Source organism: Silurus meridionalis, chromosome 17 (genome assembly GCF_014805685.1).
Source record: "Silurus meridionalis isolate SWU-2019-XX chromosome 17, ASM1480568v1, whole genome shotgun sequence".
NCBI classification, from domain to species: domain Eukaryota; kingdom Metazoa; phylum Chordata; class Actinopteri; order Siluriformes; family Siluridae; genus Silurus; species Silurus meridionalis.
Window position 1 is genome coordinate 11,058,502 of NC_060900.1, and position 23,606 is coordinate 11,082,107.

The 23,606-nt window shown below is 36.6% G+C and overlaps 2 protein-coding genes across 2 annotated transcripts in view; one reads left to right on the forward strand and one right to left on the reverse strand.

Moving 5' to 3' along the window:
- The window catches only part of snrnp200 (small nuclear ribonucleoprotein 200 (U5)), a 41,089-nt gene extending 24,611 nt beyond the window's left edge, over window positions 1–16,478 (reverse strand). The window contains exons 1-16 of the mRNA XM_046870992.1: window positions 16,188–16,478; window positions 15,881–16,044; window positions 15,329–15,500; window positions 14,994–15,186; window positions 13,594–13,649; window positions 10,591–10,686; window positions 9,474–9,623; window positions 9,226–9,325; window positions 9,011–9,147; window positions 8,703–8,783; window positions 8,383–8,556; window positions 7,138–7,275; window positions 4,682–4,837; window positions 1,842–2,012; window positions 1,565–1,758; window positions 555–678 (exon numbers count right to left, since the gene is read on the reverse strand). Coding sequence (XP_046726948.1) covers window positions 555–678; window positions 1,565–1,758; window positions 1,842–2,012; window positions 4,682–4,837; window positions 7,138–7,275; window positions 8,383–8,556; window positions 8,703–8,783; window positions 9,011–9,147; window positions 9,226–9,325; window positions 9,474–9,623; window positions 10,591–10,686; window positions 13,594–13,649; window positions 14,994–15,186; window positions 15,329–15,500; window positions 15,881–16,044; window positions 16,188–16,232 — 2,151 coding nt within the window. The 5' untranslated portion in view covers window positions 16,233–16,478. The remainder of the gene's footprint in view (window positions 1–554; window positions 679–1,564; window positions 1,759–1,841; window positions 2,013–4,681; window positions 4,838–7,137; window positions 7,276–8,382; window positions 8,557–8,702; window positions 8,784–9,010; window positions 9,148–9,225; window positions 9,326–9,473; window positions 9,624–10,590; window positions 10,687–13,593; window positions 13,650–14,993; window positions 15,187–15,328; window positions 15,501–15,880; window positions 16,045–16,187) is intronic.
- Window positions 16,479–19,365: 2,887 nt separating this feature from the next.
- On the forward strand, window positions 19,366–20,549 carry LOC124399769. Its single transcript, XM_046870931.1, has 2 exons — window positions 19,366–19,416; window positions 19,558–20,549. Exon 2 carries the CDS (start codon window positions 19,575–19,577, stop codon window positions 20,547–20,549), a length of 975 nt encoding a protein of 324 aa, XP_046726887.1. The 5' UTR covers window positions 19,366–19,416; window positions 19,558–19,574.
- Window positions 20,550–23,606: the final 3,057 nt, after the last annotated feature.

Sequence of the window (23,606 nt, forward strand, 5' to 3'; positions counted from 1 at the left end):
ATTCACATGGGTACAATGCAATTTTGTGACGGCACTGGTTAAACTTGTAAATTACCATTACATGACTTCATAGGCACTGTACATCAATACACTCCGCTTAGACCAGAATACACTAACCTAACTAGAATCGGACAGTTTGATAACATTACCATTTAGCCCCCAGTAAACTTCTGCACTGTTTTAACACTACTGCATATATTTTATTAATAAAATGAAATGAATGCTAAATCAAAAAATTATGCCAAATAAGTAATATTTTGTAATCTTTCAGCCAAGTTTAAAATGTATTTAGTTGGCCTATTTTAGAACCATTTCCTTCTTAGGTAATTGCACACCTGGGAGTTTCATGAACTTGGGAACATGTGGTTAACTGGGATGTTACTGTCACTGCAATCCTTTGGTACTGTTATACTTTTGCAACTGTATACAGTAATGGCATACAATTGCTCTTCCCAGAGTTTCCCAGATGATGATGCATTTACTTTAACCCCCATCATTTATTTTTCTTCCTAATGTAGGAAAATCAACATGTATAGTTGTAATATCAGATTTACCTGATTTTTTCCTGCATGTTCCATTATCTTCTCATAGACAATTTCATTCATGATCTGAAACCGCTTGATCGCCTTCTTCTCCGTGATTCCCACATATGTCTGTTCTAGTGGCACAGGCCGGAAACTGTTCAAACACAAATTTAAACAAATATTGATCTTTCACCCAGTACACTATTTCTGCAAATTTTTTATAACAGTTTTTGGTATGGTCACATAAGCTTAGTATGTATGGATTTGGATGGTCTCCTCTCATTACTCATGGAAAATCCTCTCATGCTCCATCCGATGACACTGGGAGCACATCTTCAGACACAGAGTGTCCAGGGCTACCTTTGACTACCTCAGAGTCCATATTTGATCAAAATAGTATGAAAAATTGAGAGTATTACAAAGAAAAAGGTTGTTAAAGTATACTCATATCTCCATGCTACTGCAGTGTGATGATGTTTTGGCGAAAAAAAAATCACTTAAGATGATTTGGGACAACATCACAGAAAATATGTTGATCGTTCCTAAAAAGATGACGTTTATTTTGTCAACAAAATGAAGAAATATGGTTCCAGAACCTTTTTGCAATGCAGTGGGTTGTACTTTGTGATATGGAAGTGGTAGCTCAGTGATTAAGACTTTGTACTTCTGATCAGAAGGAGTTGAAATTCCAGCGCCACCAAAGCTGGGCCCTTGAGCAAGCCACTTAACCCTCAACTGCTCAACATTTTAAATAAGACAATTGTAAGTCACTCGGGATATGGGCATCTGCCAAAAAGCCATAAATGTAAATGTTCGATATTTTTGCTCTAATCTCTGCTTTAAACAGTAAAACATATCTTCATCCATTCGTTACTGATGTTATTGGCTGTTTTGAGTTAATGTCTTGGCTTAGCCATAAAAAGCTTTCAGGACTTTGGGTTGGTTTAACTTTAACAAAAAAAAAAAAAAAAAAAAAAATGTTCAAGGTGTGAAATAAGGTAATTTCATTCAACATTTCAGAATTTACACAACACACTCACCTGTTGTCAAAGTAGAACAAACCCTTGGAAGAGTCTACACGAAGACATGTGGCCACATCCTCATAATTTGGCAGTGTGGCACTAAGACCAATGAGGCGCACGTCCTCCTGAGTCAGTTCCACATTTCGGATAGTCCGAGCAATAAGAGACTCCAGCACTGGACCGCGGTCATCATGAAGCAAATGGATCTCATCCTAAGGACACAAGGAAATAATTCAAGAAAATATTTAGCAGGTATATCTTCACTGTAAATATAAGCATTTCATGATCTACTTACAATGATTATGAGGCGGACTAGCTGGGTGTACGTGCGCTCCCCTCCCTTGCGGGTAATGATGTCCCACTTCTCAGGTGTACACACGATGATCTGTGTAGCATTGATCTCCTCCTTACACAGCTGGTGATCGCCAGTCAACTCTGACACCGTGATGCCATAACTAGCCAAACGCTACAGCAGAAACAATGATGAAAAGTGTGTTCTATACCATGCATAAGCGAACTGCAATGTATAAAATTTTGTTTTGCTTAATGTAATAGCTTGATGTACAGGGGGGAAAATAAATATTTGATCCCCTGCTGATTTTGTAAATTTACCCCATTACAAAGAAATAAACAGTGTAGAATTTTTTTTTAATGGTAGGTTCATTTTAACAGAAATAAAAATAAATCCAGAAACAAATTATATTAATATTAGATATAAATTATTTTGTATCTGATCCCTACCATCCAGCAAGAATTTTAATTTTGACACACCCTGTACCTATAAGAAAGAACTCTTAATACCAACTCATTATGTGTATAAAAGACACCCGTCATCAACCTCTTCCATTCAAACCTCTCGACCACCATGGGCAAGACCAAAGAGCTGTCAAAGGACGTCAGGGACAAGTTTGTAGACCTGCACAAGACTTAAATTGGCTTGGTGCAGGAAAGAGAAAGAGGTGAGAAAGAGACCACTGTTGGCATGATAATTAAAAAAATAAATAAATAAATAAATAATAATAATAATAATAATAATAATAATAAGTCAATCACCCTCGCTGTGGAGCTCCATGCAAAATCTCACCTAATGGAGTAAGGATGATTCTGAGAAAGGTATGGGATCAGCCAAGAATAACACAAGAGGAGCTTGTTAATGTTCCCAAGGGAGCTGGGACCACAGTCACCAAGAAAAGAAATTGGTAACAAAGCAAGATCCCTCTGCTCAATAATGTACATGAACAGGCCTGTCTAAAGTTTACCAATGAACACCTGAATGATATACAGAAGGCTTGGGAGAATGCGATGTCAGATCAGACCAAAATTGAGCTCTTTGGCTCAACTCAGTTAGCTCGCCATGTTTGGTGGCAGGGAAATGCAGTCTGTCAAACATGGAGGAGGAAACATTCTGCTTTGGGGTCGTTCCTCTGCTAAGGGTACAAGAAGACTTAAATAATAATGCTGCACATTGGTGGTGGTTGAGGAGAATCCCCCGTTTCATATGTAAAGCGCTTTGAGTGCTGCAGAAAAGCGCTATATAAATGTAATGTGTAATGTGTAATGTAATGTACGTGAATGGGCAATGTACTGTAGAATCTTGGATGAGAACCTTCTGGCCTCAGCCAGAACACTGAAGATGGGTCGTGGATGGGTCTTCCAGCATATCAATAACCAAAAACATACCTCCAAGGCAACAATCTGATAGTCTTGTTGCTCATTCCAGCCATATGCAGGTCTACAATCCTGTCCCTGATGTCCTTTGACTGCTTTTTGGTCTTTCCCATTATGTCATGGTGGTGGAAAGGTTTGGAAAGGTTGGTGCTGTGACATTATGTGCATCAAAGACACCAGAGTTAATATTAGGAGTACTTTCCTAAAGGGACAGGACTAATTTAGGTCTGAGGGAGTTAGAATTCTTGCTAATTTGTTACAATATCAAATACTTATTCCACTCAATCAAATACAAATGAATTTATAATCTTACTTAACCTTATAATGTTTTATATTATTTTTCTCCCTGTTAAAATAAACCTGCCATAAAAATTCTAGACTGTTCATTTCTTTGTAAGGGGAGATCAGCAGGGGGTCAAATAATAATTTCCCCCACTGTAAAACATTAAATCTCATTAATAAAAACCCCTAAAGGTTGAGTAAATGTTTACCAGCTACTGAGAGATCAACACACTCTTATTTCAGTAACCCTTTCCAGTTTCAAATGTTGCCAAATCTTGCTTCTGAACATTAACGCAAGTTGTTAAATATGACAGTTTAGTGTCAATGTACAAAAGCACTATGATTGATGTGGCCCTGTTATTCACTTGGCCATGGCATTCATTTGTAAAATCTGTAAAATATGTTGCATGAGTATCTGAAACTATTTAGTAAGACCATTTTAGTACAACTTTTTATCACAGCACTCTACATTCCATTATAATAGGACCCCAAGCTAACATAGATCTTTTAAGTATACTATTTAAAGTGCCATTTAAGTGCCATTATGTCAGCTATGTGAAAATGCTTTATACAAAACAAAAAATGAAAAGAGCTAAGAAATGCTTAGATCTATGAAGCATCATAACCACCATATATTTAGTCCAACATACTTTTTAAATAAAAAAAATAATAATAATAGCAATAATACTAATCATATGTTCATATGGATAAACCAGTGCTGGGTAATTTTCAGAGATATTTGGATAATTTGAATTGTGAAATTGACAGTTTAATGACTCAATGTATTCTGAAGTTACAGCGTAAAACAAAAACAATTGGACAAAGAAATCTTAGAATCTTTTTGTTGAACAAAATGTAATTTTATATTTTGAGGGCTATTTACCAGTTTTTTTGCATTGTTAAAACCTAGACGGATATTGGTGAGCCACCTTTGAGAAAGAAATGTGGTTTAGGGAACGGAGACCATTTGAATGTTTGTTGAAAAATGTTATTAATTAAACAGGAATGGAAACAAGTAACATGGGACCAAAACAGAACTAACTGCATCCCTTATTTCTCTATTTGCATAACTTCACCCTTTGCTCAACTGAAGCAGCTGAACCGATGTAAAGACAACAGAAAGCTAATCACACCAAAGAAGCAATCATACTTTAAAGTAGCTTAAATTGTAATAGGTAGTCCTACCTTCCCAAAGCTGCCAACCATTTCCTGTACCAGTGAACGCATTGGAGCAATATAAATGATTTTGAAGTCATCTACGTTGATGGTGCCATCCATGTTGATGTGCTTGCCAATTTCTCTGAGCATGGCCATCAGTGCAACATTAGTTTTACCAGCTCCCTGGGAAAGAGAGAACATAAGTAAGCAATAATATGGTTAAAAGTCACAGGTCAAACCAAAACACCAGATAAGGATGGGTTCACTTTTGAGTTTGGAAGGTTTTCCCCCCATACCATCTCCGGGAGTTTTTTCTTGCCACTGTCACCACTGGCTTGCTCATTAGGGATAGACTTGGGGACAAACAAACATACATTCCAATTTCTTAACCTTTATTGCTGTAAAGCAGTTTTGGGACATTGTTAAAAGTGCTATACAAATAAAATTGGATTGAACTGAAATTACATACTGACTTAAAGGATTTAAAGTAAAGTGTATGTACCTTCAAAGAAAATGTAGAAAGCTACATGTCATCAGTGGGACCATGGGGAAAAAGAGATTTTGACCCATTCCTTTACCAACACAGTGTTCATTTTTAAACTATTATAAGGGCCTTGTTGTGAATATTGAACTTCATTTCAATGTACAACTTTCTTTTGGGCTCTGGGCCATTCAAAATACCTTTACACTACTTATATGGATACAATTGAGATGTAAAAATTGTCCTGTTGAAAAATCCATACCCTGTCTCCCCTATCCTGGGAGATAGCAAAAAACTATTCAAGAATCTTTCCATGTGCATGGCTCCATTCATCTTCCATTCAATAATCTATAAAATCTAAAATTGATTATGACTGAACAGGCAGCACCTTTGATCTGAAGATAGGACTGTTAAATATTAACTATCTTACATAAAAAGCATTGATTATAAATTAAACTATTACTGATCAGAATTCTGATTTATTGTCTTTAACGAAAAACATGGATTGAGCCAAACAAATATTTAGCATTAAGTGAAGCTGGTCCTCCTGGGTATAGTTGCATACACAAGCCCCGTCTGAGTGGCAGAAATGGAGCGGTCACAGTTATTTATTATTTTAGTGTCACAAATTAAATACACATAACACAAATGTAATTGCAATTCCATTCATAATTTTTTAGAAACCCACAAATCCAGCCATTAGGGTTGCACAAACCGGTGCACTTCTAATGCCGGTCCCAAAGCCTGGATAAATGGGGAGGGTTGCATTAGGTAGGGCATCCAGTATAAAACGTGCCAAATGATCCAGAAGGAAAAGTACAGTAAGTGTGTAGTGGAGGTGAAGAAAGTTTCTGATAGGGTGATGAACGTAAAGCTGGAGGTTAAAGGGGTGATAATAAAGGTCATCTGTGCCTATGCTTCACAAGTGGGTTGTGAGATGGAGGAGAAGGAAAAAGTCTGGAGTGAGTTAGATGAAGTGGTGGAGAGTACACCTAGGAAAGAAAGATTAGTGATTGGGGCAGACTTTAATGGGCATGTTAGTGAAGGGAACAGAGGTGATGAGGTGCTGATGGGTAGGTATGGCTTTAAGAAGAGGAATGTAGAAGGGCAGGTGGTGGTATATTTTGCTAAAAGGATGAAAATGGGAGTGGTAAACATATTTTAAGAAGAAAGAGGAGCACTGGGTGACATAAGAGCGGAGGAAGGTGCACACAGGTGGACAATATTCTATGCAGGAGATTGGACACTAAGGTGTTGGCAGGGGACAGTATAGGTAGACAGCATCGGATAGTGGTCTGGAAAATGGCTTTGGAGGTGAAGAAGATGATGAGGAGAGTAAGGACAAAGAAGAATAAGATGGTGGAAACTAAAGGAGGAAGACTATATTGTGAGATTCAGGGAGATGTACAGACCTCCAGTAACTACAGGGGAATAAAGTTGATCAGTCACACCATTAAGTTATGGGAAAAAGTAGTGGAAGTCAGGCTGAGAGAAGAGGTGACCATCTGTGAACAACAGTATGGTTTCATGCCGAAGAAGAACACTACAGGCGCAATACATGGGTGGAAATAGTTATCTTTTAAGTATACTATTTAAAGTGCCATTAAGTCAGATATATGGAAATGCTTTATACAAAACAAGAAATGAGAAGAGCTAAGAAATGCTTAGTTATTTTTTTGCCTTTTCAGTATTCTGTAGTACTTTTCCCTGGTCTTCAGCTATGTTGCCTATGTACAGTAGGATACCCCATTTTATAGAAAGTGTAGCTTTCGATACCAATCATCCTTTTCACACACACTCATTATTCTCCCTAAAATTAGTTTTAGCCACAGCCGCCAGTCTTCTTTCTTTCCTGTTCACTGTGCTGTCGGTCTTATTGCTATATTGCAGGCAGTAGAGTTAGGATTATTAAAGAGAAATCATAGTTGGCCATGATATAGAATATGACAGAAATATACACCTAAAATCTTCTAGCATGATAATTAAGAACATTTAAACTTACGGTGGGAGCGCACAGCAACAAGTTTCCATCAGTCTCCATGGTGGTCTTAAACAATTTACTTTGGATGCGGTTTAAAGTTTTGAACCCCTCAAATGCTGCTTGGGAGTACTTTGGCATCTTCTCAATGGCCACAAGAACCTGAAAATTAATCACATTGAAATATTAAACACAACCATGTAATGGGCACAAGATAAAAGAAAAATTATAATAACAAAGCACCCATTGTTTTATATGTGTATAATACACAAAATAGTGCATAAACCAAAAGCTATTTGTTACTTTTTTAAATACTAAAATCACAAGCCCTTCTGCTTGTTGTTCTTCCAATGTTATAGTTTGTTTGCCACAATTCAACCATAAAGGCCTGACTCGCACAGTCTCCGCTAAACAGTGAATGTTTAAATATGTCTCCCACTTGATGTCCGAGAATCATTTATGTAAATCAGTGATGTCTGACTAATAAACGTTTTCTCTACAGCAGAGGTAGCTCTTAGTCTTCCTTCTCTGGGACAGTCCTAATGACACTGATTTACATAATCACTGATTTACATAAATGATTCTCGGACATCAAGTGGGAGACATATTTAAACATTCACTGTTTAGCAGAGACTGTGCGAGTCAGGCCTTTATGGTTGAATTGTGGCAAAGAAACTATTACATTGGAAGAACAACAAGCAGAAGGGCTTGTGATTTTAGTATTTCATCAGCGTTTGATAATTTTTGTGATTGCGCTTGGGAATACATTCAAAGTTCTTGAAATTGAACATTTTTACTGATCTTCATTTCTTAAAGTAATTATGGACTTTTTTCTCTTTACTTAACTAAGTGTTTCCTGGATATGGATTTGTACAGTATTTGCAGTAGCACTAATATGGCTATGTATTCACCATTTACTCTGCACAAGACAACTGATGATGTAAAGCACATTAGGAAGGCAAGAAATGTCACAAATTAACCATTGACAAGGCACAGCTTTGAATTAAACTATTCCAGGTGACTACCTTATGAATCTGATGAAAGAATGCCACGAGTTTGCCAAGCGGTCATCAAAGCAAAATGTAGTTATTTTAACATTTTTAAATATAAAACATTCTGGATTGTTCAACGCCATTCCACTGAAAAACACTGAAGGAGAAGGTGTGTCCAAACTTTTTTCTGGTACTGTACCCACCCACCAAGACACACATTCATTTGCTAAATACTGCGGACATAAATAATTAACCTAAACCTATTTAATAAACTCACCTCATCATCAGAGAAAGGCTTAGGTTTAAGTGCAGGTACATGAACTTCCTCATAACCTTTTCTCTGTTTGCGGAAGGAACCATCAGGCAGCTGGCATCGCTTGTTGGCCATAAAGTGACTGCCCTGGGTAAAGGCAAGGTCCTCTAGATCTAGCAGATGCCGAGCCGACATTGTCTGCAGAAAAATAGGACAACTTCGGAATACAAACATTTTAGCTGGCAAGTAAAAAATAAATAAATTAATTAATTAAAAAAAAAAAAAAAGCAGCACATTATGGGTTTAAAGAAAAGAAAAAAACAGAAACACTAGTTTTAAACTACCTGTCCATGTTCAATGTCCATTGACTCCAGATCACTGTCTACTCGAGACTTCCTAACTCTTTCTCTTCGTGATCTCTCCTCCTACACGGGGAAAAAGAAAAATAATAAATAAATAAATAAAATAACATTTTCTTTTACCACTGAAATAAAAACAAATGGGAAAAAAGGTCTAGACATTTAGGTTGAAATTTCAGTGTGCAAAAAAAAGTTATTTAGTCGGGGGAAAACGCTTCTGCCATTACGCTTATTTCAACACCTGCAAAACCAAATTTAATGGTGATAGACAATGAAGTAATTAAGTCACTCACTCGAATGATGTCTTCTTTTTCAGTCTCCTGCAACTGATAAAGAACTTTGGACAAATCCTGATCTGCTTCCATTTTGCTTCTAATCTTCTCCTTCTCCAAGTCACTCTGAGCACTTGCCAACATGGTACAGTATAGGACTGCAAAAGAAAAAAGATAAATGAACCATTGTGGAAAGAGCAGTCCAATTTTAAATATCCTATCATCAGTTTGCTTACTCATGCGTCTGTGCTGGCGTAGGACTTTGATGAAGTCAAAGGTATTAAAACCCAGCAAAAGTACCAACTGATTTTCACATTCTCTATCATCGCCGGCAGTCTAAAAACAGAAAAAGACATGGGTATGCAGATCATTATTTGTTACACTGCAATATGAATTTCAGGACCAGAGCAGCAGTCCTAAAAGTTATTCAATAAAACAAGTTAACTGCTAAAAGAAGGGAAGAAAGTTTTGAAGGTTCTTTCACCTTGAGAATCTCCAGGACTTCATCAGCTTTCTTCTGAGAAACAATAGCATCATCATAGAAACGACTAAGCTGTCGCTGAAGCCAAAAAGCATCAATATCTCTTGGATGAAGGTCTTTCTTTTTATTTGTCATCACATCTGCACTTCCAAGCTAGAGATAAAAGATAAAACAATTAATCAATAAAATTACAAGTAGGTGTGGATAATGCAGTCATTTACTGCAAAAGGCCCACTCCCATCTGGACTACAACACGACCACAGTGAGAATAAGTTTCTCTCATTATTCAAGTGCTTTCAATACTATCCAACCTCTCATGTTAAGAAAGAAAATGGAAAGCATGTGGAAGGTCAAATCAAAGGCTGTATACAGAAAGGAGATGAGCAGATTCTCCTTTTTAAAGAACTTCAGGTACTTTAATGTTATGGCTCTTCTACAACCTACTACTTGACCTACACATCAAACAGCCAAGCTCCTATAGCAGGAGAACTACAGGATTTTTTTTTCCAACAGCAATCATGCTGTTCATGTACACTGAGCTAGTCTTAGGATTCACTTATTGAGCAACAGCTGAACTTGACCAACATCCAGTATTTAATACCATTTGCACTGCCACATTAATACTATGCACAGGTCTGCTGCTACACTGCTTGCAGTGACCACTGTGATAATGTTTGCACTGGACAGTTTAATTCACCTCAAGCCTGCTAATGTATCAGCAATGCTCACACAAAACAATATGCTGGATTTCCCACAGCATAGCTGTTTCTTCTTCACATGCATATACTTCTTTATATAAATGTAGATCAGTTTATTCTTTTGCAGTGTTTGATCTATAATGTAAATTGCTTTTGCATACTTTATACTGTCTGTGTTGCTGTAATAGATAACATTCCCTCTGGGATAAATAAAGTAATCTATCCATCACAGCAGCCTGCAACCACTAGTCAGAATATTAAGGTGCATGAACATAGTCATTATTCAACTCAAACATTTGGAAAGATGTAAACATTTCAATGACATAAAATCAGGAGAAGAAATTTTTCATAATGTCAAAATTATATTTTTCTACAATTGATCACTGCAATAAAAAAAGACTACAGGTGGCTTGATTACTTACATTAGCTGTCAGTGTACAGCCCACATCTGCTTCCTCACCATCACTGCCATCAGAGCTTTCATCACGCACTTCTCCAAACTGGTCTTCATCACCTTGCTAAATATACATACAGTGAGAAAAATAAGTATTTGAGCACCCTGCTATTTTGCAAGTCCATTGAGGGGTCTGAAATTGTCATCGTAGGTGCATGTCCACTGTGAGAGACAAAAACCAAAAAAAAAAAACCAAAAAAAAATTCCAGAAATCACAATATATGATTTTTAAACTATTTATTTGTATGATACAGCTGCAAATAAGTATTTGAACACCTGTCTATCAGCTAGAATTCTGACCCTCAAAGACCTGTTAGTCTGCCTTTAAAATGTCCACCTCCACTACATTTATTATCCTAAATTAGATGCACCTGTTTGAGGTCGTTAGCTGCATAAAGACACCTGTCCACCCCATACAATCAGTAAGAATCCAACTACTAACATGGCCAAGACCAAAGAGCTGTCCAAAGACACTAGAGACAAAATTGTACACCTCCACAAGGCTGGAAAGGGCTACGGGGAAATTGCCAAGCAGCTTGGTGGAAAAAGGTCCACTGTTGGAGCAATCATTAGAAAATGGAAGAAGCTAAACATGACTGTCAATCTCCCTCGGACTGGGGCTCCATGCAAGATCTCACCTCGTGGGGTCTCAATGATCCTAAGGAAGGTGAGAAATCAGCCCAGAACTACACGGAGGGGCTGGTCAATGACCTGAAAAGAGCTGGGACCACCGTTTCCAAGGTTACTGTTGGTAATACACTAAGGCGTCATGGTTTGAAATCATGCATGGCACGGAAGGTTCCCCTGCTTAAACCAGCACATGTCCAGGCACGTCTTAAGTTTGCCAATGACCATTTGGATGATCCAGAGGAGTCATGGGAGAAAGTCATGTGGTCAAATGAGACCAAAATAGAACTTTTGGGTCATAATTCCACTAAGCGTGTTTGGAGGAAGAAGAATGATGAGTACCATCCAAGAACACCATCCCTACTGTGAAGCATGGGGTGGTAGCATCATCTTTGGGGTGTTTTTCTGCACATGGGACAGGCGACTGCACTGTATTAAGGAGAGGATGACCGGGGCCATGTATTGCGAGATTTTGGGAACAACCTCCTTCCCTCAGTTAGAGCATTGAAGATGGGTCGAGGCTGGGTCTTCCAACATGACAATGACCCGAAGCACACAGCCAGGATAACCAAGGAGTGGCTCTGTAAGCAGCATATCAAGGTTCTGGCGTGGCCTAGCCAGTCTCCAGACCTAAACCCAATAGAGAATCTTTGGAGGAGCTCAAACTCTGTGTTTCTCAGCGACAGGCCAGAAACCTGACTGATCTAGAGAAGATCTGTGTGGAGGTGGGCCAAAATCCCTCCTGCAGTGTGTGCAAACCTGGTGAAAAACTACAGGAAACGTTTGAGCTCTGTAATTGCAAACAAAGGCTCCTGTACCAAATATTAACATTGACTTTCTCAGGTGTTCAAATACTTTTTTGCAGCTGTATCATACAAATAAATAGTTAAAAAAAAATCATACATTGTGATTTGTGGATTTTTTTTTTTTTTTTAGATTGTCTCTCACAGTGGACATGCACCTACAATGACAATTTCAGACCCCTCTATGATTTCTAAGTGGGAAAACTTGCAAAATAGCACAGTTGCACAGTATTGCATCATTTCATCACAGAATTTATCTGGCTAGAAGATACAGGCCAGAAAGACTCCACAGTTGGGGACCATTTCAAACATGAAAAATAAAGAAACCACCACACATTACTGTTGTCGTTTTTAAAGTAATTAGGGGTCCAAGCACACAGTGCAGAAACCCTATTGTAATTCCTGGGATATTTATTATTAGGGGTTGAAGCACACACTAAACTGTAAGGCCTAGAGACAAAGTATCAATACAATTGGCCAATGGGTTTTTATATCCTTGCAATCCTTTGGTCAAAGACCAAAGTGCCATTTGACGTCCAGCAAAAATGAGTTATGTCCAAAATCTACTTTTGGGAACTAGTCCTAGGTTTCTTGCCCGATTGGAACCAACCCAGTGCAGAAATGTTCCCTGGGCAGTGATTATCAATAATTATTTTTAACAGTTTCACTTTCGACTCATCGCTGCAAAGTGTCACCAAAACGTTAGTAATAGGCAGGGACACTTACTAAAATGGCTATAACTCATGAAGGCATGAGATATTATCACAAACCTTGGCACATGTGTGTATGAGCTCCATCTTTGCTCAAATAAAAAAAAAAAAAAAAAAAAAACAATTGCGTAGATTTGCCACTAGATGCCGCAAAACAAGCTGCAAGCAGCAATTAGTGGGTTTCAAGCACCTAAGGCATTGGAGCTCACAAGGAAAAAGACATTAAGCCCACTAAGCTTCGATCCAATTGGCCTCTGTTAGCCTTGTGTACTATACAATAGTGGCCATGGTTTTTGAGATGCACAAAAGTTAACTCATGCTTTTGTTTTTTATGACAAATTTATGAGTACTTTAGAATTTACTTACATAGCTTTTACTGTGGTTCTGTGAGAGCTGATCTAATAACCATGAGAGCTTATAATTAAGTATTGGCTAAGTAAAGTATACAGGGTGGATATGCCGGACAGGGCGATAATTAAAGTCCCAGATGGGAGCACATAAGATTCCATCATGATACTCAAAAACAGCAAACTATTGAAATTATGAATGTTTACTCTGTTCCAGAGTTTTTAATTATTATTATTATTATTTAGACTGCAGACACACATCAATTGTTTTAAAAATGACACTTGAGAAACAATGTAAATGCCCCAAAGAAAAGCACAGTAACAGGAAACTTATATAATTGTGGATAATTGAGATTGAAAGTCATTGTTTATTTAAAATTGGCTACAACTTTACAACTGTTTTAATGAACTGAAGAAAAAGGCATCAACATCATGTCATATTGTCATTGAAATCAAATAGCACCAAAATAGCACATAAACTCACCTCCTCATCAGATTCAAATTGCACATTTACTCCATATGTTTCATCTATGTTGTCATCTGTATTAGGAGAAGAATGATAAGGTTTAAGTATTTAGAATACTAAGTCAATCTAAGCATTTTAAACATTCCACATGAAAGTAACAAAAGACAAAGCAAATAAAATGTCAAAATTCAAAACAATGCTATCACAAACAATTGACCAAATAAATCAAAGCAATAATAAAAACTAATTATATTATCACTTTGTATATTATTAATTACATTTAATGGGAAAAAGCCCTGCATGGGAACTCTTTAATGGTCTTATTATATTAGGGGAGTCATTTCTTTACCGTGTTATCATTTATATGTGGGAATGCAAAAACGATGGAAACAGAGTCCCCGATAATTTAAAAGCTTGTTAACTATTCTGTGGATCATGTACAGTGCAGCGAAATAATATTTCCCTCTTCCATATTTTTTTTCCCCTGCATATTTGTCAGACTTAAATGATTCAGATCATCTAACATTAAAATTACAGATAATTTTAATATTACATGAAGATAACCAGAGTAAATATACAAGTTTTTAAATTATCATTTAATCGTTTTCAATTATCGTTATCGTTTTTTTTTTCATTAAGAGAAAGAAAAAAAAGCAAATGCAGACATTTTTAAATAGCTATTATAACAGCTATGCCAAAAAGCATGCAAGACTGATCTTTAAAAAACAAAACACACACACACACACACACACACACACACACACACTAGTGTGATTGTGCAGGGGAAAAAAAGGATGACGATGGAGAGAGTGGGCCAGTTTTTACACCCAGGATCTAAAAACTGGCCCACTCTCTCCATCATCATCCTTTTTTCCCTGCACAATCACACTTTTCGTCTTCTGACACATTATACACTGGACTTGCACAGCACAGTGCACTTTACTTTCATATTTTCATTTTCTTTTCATATTTATTTCATATTTCTTATATTCTTTTCTTATACCACACCATTCCGCACAAGGACACTTTACACCACACCTTACTGCACACGGACACTTATGGACAATCAAAAACATGCCTAACTTGTTTACTGTTTACTGTTGTTTACTGGTTAACTGCACACTGCCATAAACATTTTCTGTGTATGTGTATATATATGTATATGTATGTATATATACATATATATTTAGATATCTTTATATCTTTATTTATCTGCCTTCTTTTTCTTACTATATTTTTCTTTAAATTTTGTTATTATATTTATATTTTTATTCCCCTTTTTATCCTATTTTATTCCCTCATGCCGGACCGTCGTTAAAAGCATTTCACTGCATGTCGTACCCTGTATGTATGTGTATGTGACAAATAAAATTTGATTTGATACACTAGGTGTCTCTATGTGTTAATATGTGATTTACCCATATTTTGGAGTTCCTTGTCTCCTCCATAGTCTGAGATCTTTTTCCCCAGGTTGACCAGGACATGATACCGTGTGTCATCTGCAGGGCCAAGCAGCTGCTCAACTTCTCTCCGCCTTTCCTTGTCTCTCATCTTGTCATTCTTTAACACAGCCAAGACTTCATCAGCAGCCCCACACAGGATGTCTCTCGGCTGAAGAAGGAAAAGGTAAGTTAAAATGCAATCTCTATACTAAAACTATTGCTTATGCTAATAAAACAGGTATAGTGAAACTGTTGTCTCAACAAAAAATAAAAAAACTTAGCAAGTGATCTATTAAATCACGAGTTATTACCTGATCTCCAAGAGCAGCCTGGATAAAGCTCAAAAGGATTTCATACGTTTCTCTGGTCTCTTTGGTCTTGGGCTTGTAAACGATACCAACCATATCATCAATGCCCTCAGACAGGAGAGTAAATCCTTTCATTTTATTGATGTCATGTCTGTCCTCATCACGCTTTCTTCTCCTACATAACACACAACCATATACATTCACTTCTCACCATATACATATACACATGCATGTACAGTATAGCAAAGCATAGTCTAGATGGACTCTTGTGTAAACACTTAACAATTAGTGAAAATACCGCCCCTCTGATGAAGTTCTATAACAGTACCGAAAAAAGTACAGGTAGTCGTCGACTTACGACCTACTTACGACCATTCATCTTTACGACCACACTCGCTAGCCGCGGCGTACGACAGTGCGTACCAGCTTCCGGCATAATTTCACAGTACTTTACATATAGCCTACTCTACTTACGACCAAATCGTGTTACGATCAGTTTGTCGGTCCCAATCGTGGTCGTAAGTCGACTACTACCTGTAGTAACAAAACACATACTTTGCCCTCCTTTCCTCCAACATCTGGGGCTTTGTTCTCTGACTTTTATCTCCCATTTTTGTTCCCTCCAGTTTTCCAACCAGTGACAAAACCTCGCCGGTCGGTTCATCTCTCCGTGTGCGGTCAATCAGAGAGCGATCCGCTTGCAGCACCAAGTTTGAGTTCTACAGAACCAACACAGTACAGACATCACAACTGCAACACGCAGAACTGCACGAGGTTTCATGAACCGTCTCTAACTACAAAAATTAATGGCCTAAAAGAATCACAAAAAAGATAAATAAGAAGTAAATTGTATCATACTTACTGCTTTATATTCGTACTGCAAGCTACGCGCTGTAACATCCGCCATGATTTAATTTAATCCTTCTCAAAACCACAAGCTAACAAAAAGGCAGACCGGTATTTTTAATATCTTTTACAGAATTTTTGTAAAAAAAAATAAAAAGAAATGGTAGAGTCGAGCCACAGGCTAATTATACTATATCAAATCTCTATATTTTGACTACTTAGCTTTTGCAAGACAATAAAGCACATTAAAGGTACAACGCGCGCAATACGACATGGCTCGTATGTAGAGTACAGCCTTCCTGCTTCCAGTACTTCCTGCTACTTCCTAAACTGTGTAATTAAATACTGCCCCCGTGTGGCTTGGAGGCGTAGCAAAAGAGTATTTTGGTGTTTTATAACGAACCGCTATATTTCTTATAATGTTTTGAGGAAAACCAAAAATTAAGTATTAGTAAATATATACAGTACAGACCAAAAGTTTGGACACACCTTCTCATTCAAAGAGTTTTCTTTATTTTCATGACTATGAAAATTGTAGAGTCACACTGAAGGCATCAAGGGCTATTTGACTAAGAAGGAGAGTGATGGGGTGCTGCGCCAGATGACCTGGCCTCCACAGTCACCGAGCCTGAACCCAATCGAGATGGTTTGGGGTGAGCTGGACCGCAGAGTGAAGGCAAAAGGGCTAACAAGTGCCAAGCATCTCTCGGGGAACTCCTTCAAGAATTTAGGAAGACCATTTCAGGTGACTGCCTCTTGAAGCTCATCAAGAGAATGCCAAGAGTGTGCAAAGCAGTAATCAAAGCAAAAGGTGGCTACTTTGAAGAACCTAGAATATGATATTTTTCAGTTGTTTCACACTTTTTTGTTATGTATATAATTCCATATATAATTCCACGTGTTAATTCATAGTTTTGATGCCTTCGGTGTGAATCTACAATTTTCATAGTCATGAAAATAAAGAAAACTCTTATTCAGAAATCTAAATAAAAAAAAATAAATTACATTATTTGGGCTGTTTACATTTATTTATTCATTTATTTATTTATTTGTTTGTTTGTTTATGCATTTCCATATTTCTTTCTTTCTTTCTTTCTTTCTTTCTTTCTTTGTGAATATATTGAGAAGGTCAGGTTATAAAGTAATATGCTATCCTACTTTTAACTGCATTTATGTTTCCACCAGATAAAAATATGCCTTTGTCAACACAGGACTAAAAAATGATGTGAATGAATGTCAACATCTTATCACAGCAACCTCATGGATTCTTAGGCTGTTCATGTGGAACTATCCTTAGCTGCAGCAACTGGCCTTCAGAGAACTCACTGTAGAAGTAGGGTATCAGAATAAATCAGCGAGGGCCAGAGAGCGGAAGAGTACAGGGCCACTGTTATGTCAAACACAACATAGTTCAACACACACACACACACACACACACACACACACACACACACACACACACACACACAAACGGGGGCAGCTGCTCAGGATGCTCTCTATACTTTGTAGAACTTGGTGAGGATGAGTAGTGGAAGCTCAGATTTACTCAGCGTACAATGTTTTGTTTCACTGTGTACTGTACCAACAGCATATAGTTGAAATAAAAACAAGAGCCAATTGACTTGAGCTATAAGCCACTTCGCTTAGCTAATTTATGTATTCCTATGTTACTGATGGCATTTTTATCTGCCAGCATGCCTAACCAGTTAAAAGAAGGTTAACATAGCTGTCTTGTGCCACTAGGAACTGGTTGCTTCTGTCTGGATTGCTCAGTCAACCAATTCTGCATTAGATTGAGGTTTGAACAGTATACCTTATAATAAACAGTCACAGAAATACAGAAGTAAATAAATAAACAATTGTCTATATAAAATATTCACAGAAACAGCCCAAATAATGGAAATGTGGCAATAAATTAAAGGCATTCATTTATTTATGCCCAATTAATTGACCAAAATGTATATATTTATCTATGTATTTATTTATTTATCCAATGATTTGTTTGTTTGTTTATACCTAAGTAAATCTTTGTCTTCCATAATATTGCATTTGGAAGCAGCCAGTAACTTCTTACAGAGGTTCTTTCTGTTTTAAGCTCAAGAAAAGTGATTTGAGAGTTGAGCTCGTTTCTGTTTCATATATTTTCATATATATTTTCGGTGTAAATGCATACAAAGATGTGAGCCCTAGTGAATTGCTTATGCACATATACAGACAGTTTTTCCTTGTTACAATTTTAGTCCTTAGTTATAACGGATTTTATTAAAAGTTATATGTATCTGCCTTATCATTTTATTGCTGTTACAAGTTGCTAAACTATTCAAAACTAATTTTTTAGAAACATTTCCGTCATTAATTATTATTACTTTAAATTCTTTGATTTATTTTTGTCACTAATTAAAAAATATATATATATATAAAAAAAACAACATCAATATTAAAATATTTTCTTAAATGTTACTGTTTTCAATATAATTAGTCATCATTTATAATAACTAATAATTATATATAATAATAATTATTATAATGATTATATTATATCATTATATTATTATTGCATAAATAATATTTTTATTTAATATTTAGTCTAATAAAATCACTCTGTACTATTTAAGAGAGGTAAAATGCAGGGCAAGCAAAGCAGTGGTAAAACCTCAAATTTGACTAATTTGAGTATATCCAAAAAAATTTTTTGCAGGATTCAGGGCTTTGTGTGAAAGTGAATTTTGTATTTATCGAATGAAGAGCATATGTTGTTGAAATTACTAAAACAAACATATTCAAAAATATATTATTGAGAAAAGCATGTTTTATGTCATTTTTCACTGTTGTATGCAAAATATTACTAAACTGCATGAAAATCAGAAGCTATACAAATTAATTCCCATAGACATTGGGTTTAAGGTTTTAAAATTTGAAGGGTTTTACATTCTCATATTTAAATGAAGTTGGATTTAGGGACCTATGCATGTGAGTGGATGAGTTTTTATGTTTAGATAAGATGCCGAATAAAGGCATTTAAATGTCAGGTGAATTGCCACACCACAAAATCTGAAGGTGGTTAATCATGCAAATGCATTATTTGCCCACAGTTTATTAAAATTACTGGATACTTCTCTGCCATGGTATAAATGTAAGACAGGTTATGCTTTGCACTTTACATCCAAGCAAATGGAATAATATAATAACTCATTCTACTTGCAAAATCTTCGGAACAAGTGACTAAAATAAAGGCAGCCACTGAGGTAATGTAATCATTTTTCATATAAAATATTTTTGTATAAGAATAAAATTATAAATAGTACTCATTATGAATTGTTTTTAGGAGTATTTGGCCATTTGTATTATTTTAAAAACTTTAAAAACATATTTTACTTATCCAACAGGTGCCTACACATCAGGCATGCTGAGCACAGTGGAGCAGATTGGAATCTGGCTTTTAACTGGCTTTTTAGCCATTCTTACAATCTTTTTCAATATTTATATCATACTGGTTAACCAGCGAAACTGCAGAAAGAACCACTTACATCTATGCCCAGGTGATACTATTATGACTGGTATATCCATTGCTAGTATTGGTCATCAAGTCCTCTCTTACTTGTGGATGACAATGGTTCAGGTGGACATAGAGTGTATATATGACACTGTGGAATCCATTCTGTTAGTGTTAGTTTTTTCCCTGAAGTTCTCAATAATGTGGACCACTGCCTTCCTTACCTTCTTTTATAGCACCAAGCTGGTAATAAAGCCTATCCACTGCTATACACGCATTCAGGATGCTATTCTAAAGCATGTTCTCACTGTGGTGATTGTAATTTTTGTGTGTAGCTTTACCAATTGTGTACCACTTTTAACTATTATGACAGCTCACAACAGTAGTATAGAAACCACAGATTGTGGTACAATCGTACCAGAAGGGGCTGCTGGACTTGGCTACATTATTTATCTTGTAGTTAGTGCAGACATTGTTCCAGGAATATTGATGATCAAATGCAGCATCTCCATATCATATCACCTGTCTATCCATCTACGCCACATGAAGGAAAGCACAAATGGAGCCCATGCACCCAAGCTGGGTACACAAATGAGGGTGATCAGGATGAACCTTACCTTGGTGGCTGTGTTTCTTTGCTTTCTAGTTGTAGATCTTTATACTCAGTCCAGTGTAGTATTAAAAGGTGAAAACACAATGGGTTTATCCATTCTCTTTTCCACACTTTATACTACAGTCAGTGGATTTGTACTGATCTATGGAAAGAAGAGCTTTTGGAAAGAGTTTCTTCACTGGTTTAACCTGTTTTTAGATGAGTACTCTTGTTTAAGCTACATGAAAGTACCAGAGAGTAAGACTGTAACGCACACTGCTTCCAAGCACTAATTGAAATGTAACACTATATCTTTAGCACTGTATCCGGGTTGTGTAGCGTGGTCTTATTTAGTAATTAAGAAGCAAACTCAGTGTCATAGAATTCCCAATATGTACATGTTTGTGCTATAATTTGCAGATTTTTGCATAATAAACATTTATTGATGTACGTTGCAGATATTAGTCTTTGAATAGTTCAGTTGATTGCAATATGGTAAAACTTGGTTTGAGAATACCAAGGATCGATGTTTTTATTTGTTACATAATGAGTGATATGTCCTAATTATAAGCAGAAATGTGTATTGCAAAATTAAACAAGATGCATTTAAACTAAAAACCAGGACTTACAGTATATGTGTCTTGATGTAGCTGCAGGTTAATTTGCTATAGATGGAGATTAGAGTTTTAGAAAACGACAAGCTAAATACATGTATATAAAAATCAACAAATACATCAGAATCTGAATAATTTATTGATCTATTAAGAATTTGTTTGGTTGCAGTTGCTCACAAAATGGTTGCAATGTAATATTATGGGTGAATGTAATATTAATTGTAAGGATGTTTATAGTAAAATGGCACAAATTAAAAACCTGTTCATGCTCTTGCAACACTTGAAAAAATTTTCAAATCAACATAACAGAGAAAGAGAAGTGAATATAAATTATTACTATTCTTATTATTGCTATTGTGATTATTATTTTATTTCATTATTTTAAATAATTAAAAAATAACTGCAAATAAATGAGTCCAACTGGTTTCATACCAGTATAAGAGCATAAATAAGAAATAAAAAATATTGTTGTTTTTTTAATTATTATTATTACTTAATTAATAATTGTATTTTAACAATATATTTAAATGTATGTTAACTATATGTAAATATAAATAATAAATTGTAACTTATAACTAACAACTAAACTGTTACTATTTTGTTGTTCAGTACTTTTTAAATAAAGTAAAATCTCTGACCCCACGCTCCTGTGCTGATCACGTAGATGCAGTATTTTAGGTCTTCTTCTTCTTTCGGCTGCTCCCATTAGGGGTCGCCACAGCAGATCATCCTTCTCCATATCCCCCTGTCCTGTAAATCTCCCTCTTGCACCCCAACCACCCGCCTGTCTTTCCTCACCACAACCATAAACCTCCTCTTTGGCCTTCCTCTTTTCCTCCTTCCTGGTGGCTCCATCCTCAGCATTCTCCTACCGATATACCCCATGTCCCTCCTCTGCACATGTACAAACTATCTCAATCGATCAATCACCTTGTCTCCAAAATGTCCTTCATGCACTGTCCCTCTAATAAACTCGTTTCTAATCCTGTCCATCTTTATCACTCCCAACGAAAACCTTAACAACTTCAGTTCTGCTACCTCCAGCTCCACCTCCTGTCTTTTACTCAATGCCACTGTCTTTAAACCAAACATCACCGGTCTTACCACAGTCCTATAAACTTTGCCTTTCACTCTTGCAGATAACTTTCTATCACAAATCACTCCTGCCACTGTTCTCTACCATGCTAAAAATATTTTCTTCACTTCCCTAACACACTCTCCATTTCTTTGCACTGTTGACCCAAGTTACTTGAACTCCTCCACCTTCTCCACCTCTTCTCCCTGCAACTGCACCACTCCACTTCCCTTCCTCTCATTCACACACATGTACTCTGTCTTACTCCTACTGACTTTCATTCCTCTTCTCTCCAGCACATACCTCCACCTCTCCAGGCTCTTCTCAACCTGCTCCCTACTCTCACCACAAATAACAATATCGTCCGCAAACATCATGGTCCACGGAGACTCCTGTCTTCACACACACACACACACACACACACACACACACACACACACACACACACACACACACACACACATAAATATATGAATTGCACAGAAAGGAATGGATGTGTGCATGTCAGATATTGACAGAAGTACAGATTAGAGTAATCCACTGTGATTTGTCCTTAAAGTGACCATGTGCTGGTATAAGGTGACATAAAGTGACACTGTGCTGTGAGGTCCCTAGTTAAAGTGACAGTCCACGGTTAAAGTGACATATACAATAGTGCAAAAATAATTAGGCAGTGAAGGAAAAGTGAGACGGAGAGAGAGGTCCAGGCACTAGTTGCTGGGTGTGTACTGGTTTAGACACAGAATGGCCTGCAGGAAACATTCATCCTAAATTTTTCTATGTTTGCTTTCAAGAAGCGGAAGCAACGGAATAAGGAGTGCATTGTTCTTCCTGGCCCTGGTCCGGCACCGCGTGCTGTATATGTCTCGCAAGTCAGGGAGCTCGGTGCGGATGGTACGTTCAGCTGACCGCACCACCCTTTGGAGGGCTCGCCTGTCCTGCATGGTGCTGTTCCAGAACCAGGAAGTGATGCTTGTCATTGAGTCAGTGTTGCTGATGCAAAGTAAGCCATTCGTTTCCAAACACCAAGTAACTAAATTAGGATCAGAGGTGGAAAGTAATGAAGTACAAATACTTTAATATTTACTAAGTACATTTTTCTGTTATCAGTACTTTACTTCACTATTTATTTTTTTATACAACATTTTACTTTTTATACAATTAATTTACTCATTACATTTTTACACAAATATCTGTACTTTCTACTTCTTACATTTTCAAACCAGTCTTGTTACTTTAGTCAGTTGTGAATGAAGTACACAAATCATGTAGTTGAGTTAAAATATTACTCCAGTATAACAAATCACTTGAGTAAAAATACAAAAGTACTTGCCTGCAAATGTACTTAAGTGTCCAAAGTACTATGATTTATTATGGCTATAATGTCTTATTGTAATTTTTTTATCACAAAACACTAGCTTAATCAACTCAGTTTATGTAAAAAGATTCTAATGTTACTTTTAGCACACCGATCTATTAATAGAATGATATTCATTATTTAAACATTGATATCTAATAAATTGTCATGAGCTCAAAACCATAAAAAATCATGCAAATGAGGCCACAGGTGTTGTGGCAGGTTCAGGTCAGGAGATTCTTCCATAATTTATTCCTCTCCTCTGCTCTGTTTGATGTTGAACTGACACTGACACAGAGCTGTA

Coding starts and splice junctions, on each gene's coding strand:
- LOC124399769 (XM_046870931.1), top strand. CDS start 19,575: ATGCTGAGCACAGTGGAGCAGATTGGAATCTGGCTTTTAACTGGCTTT.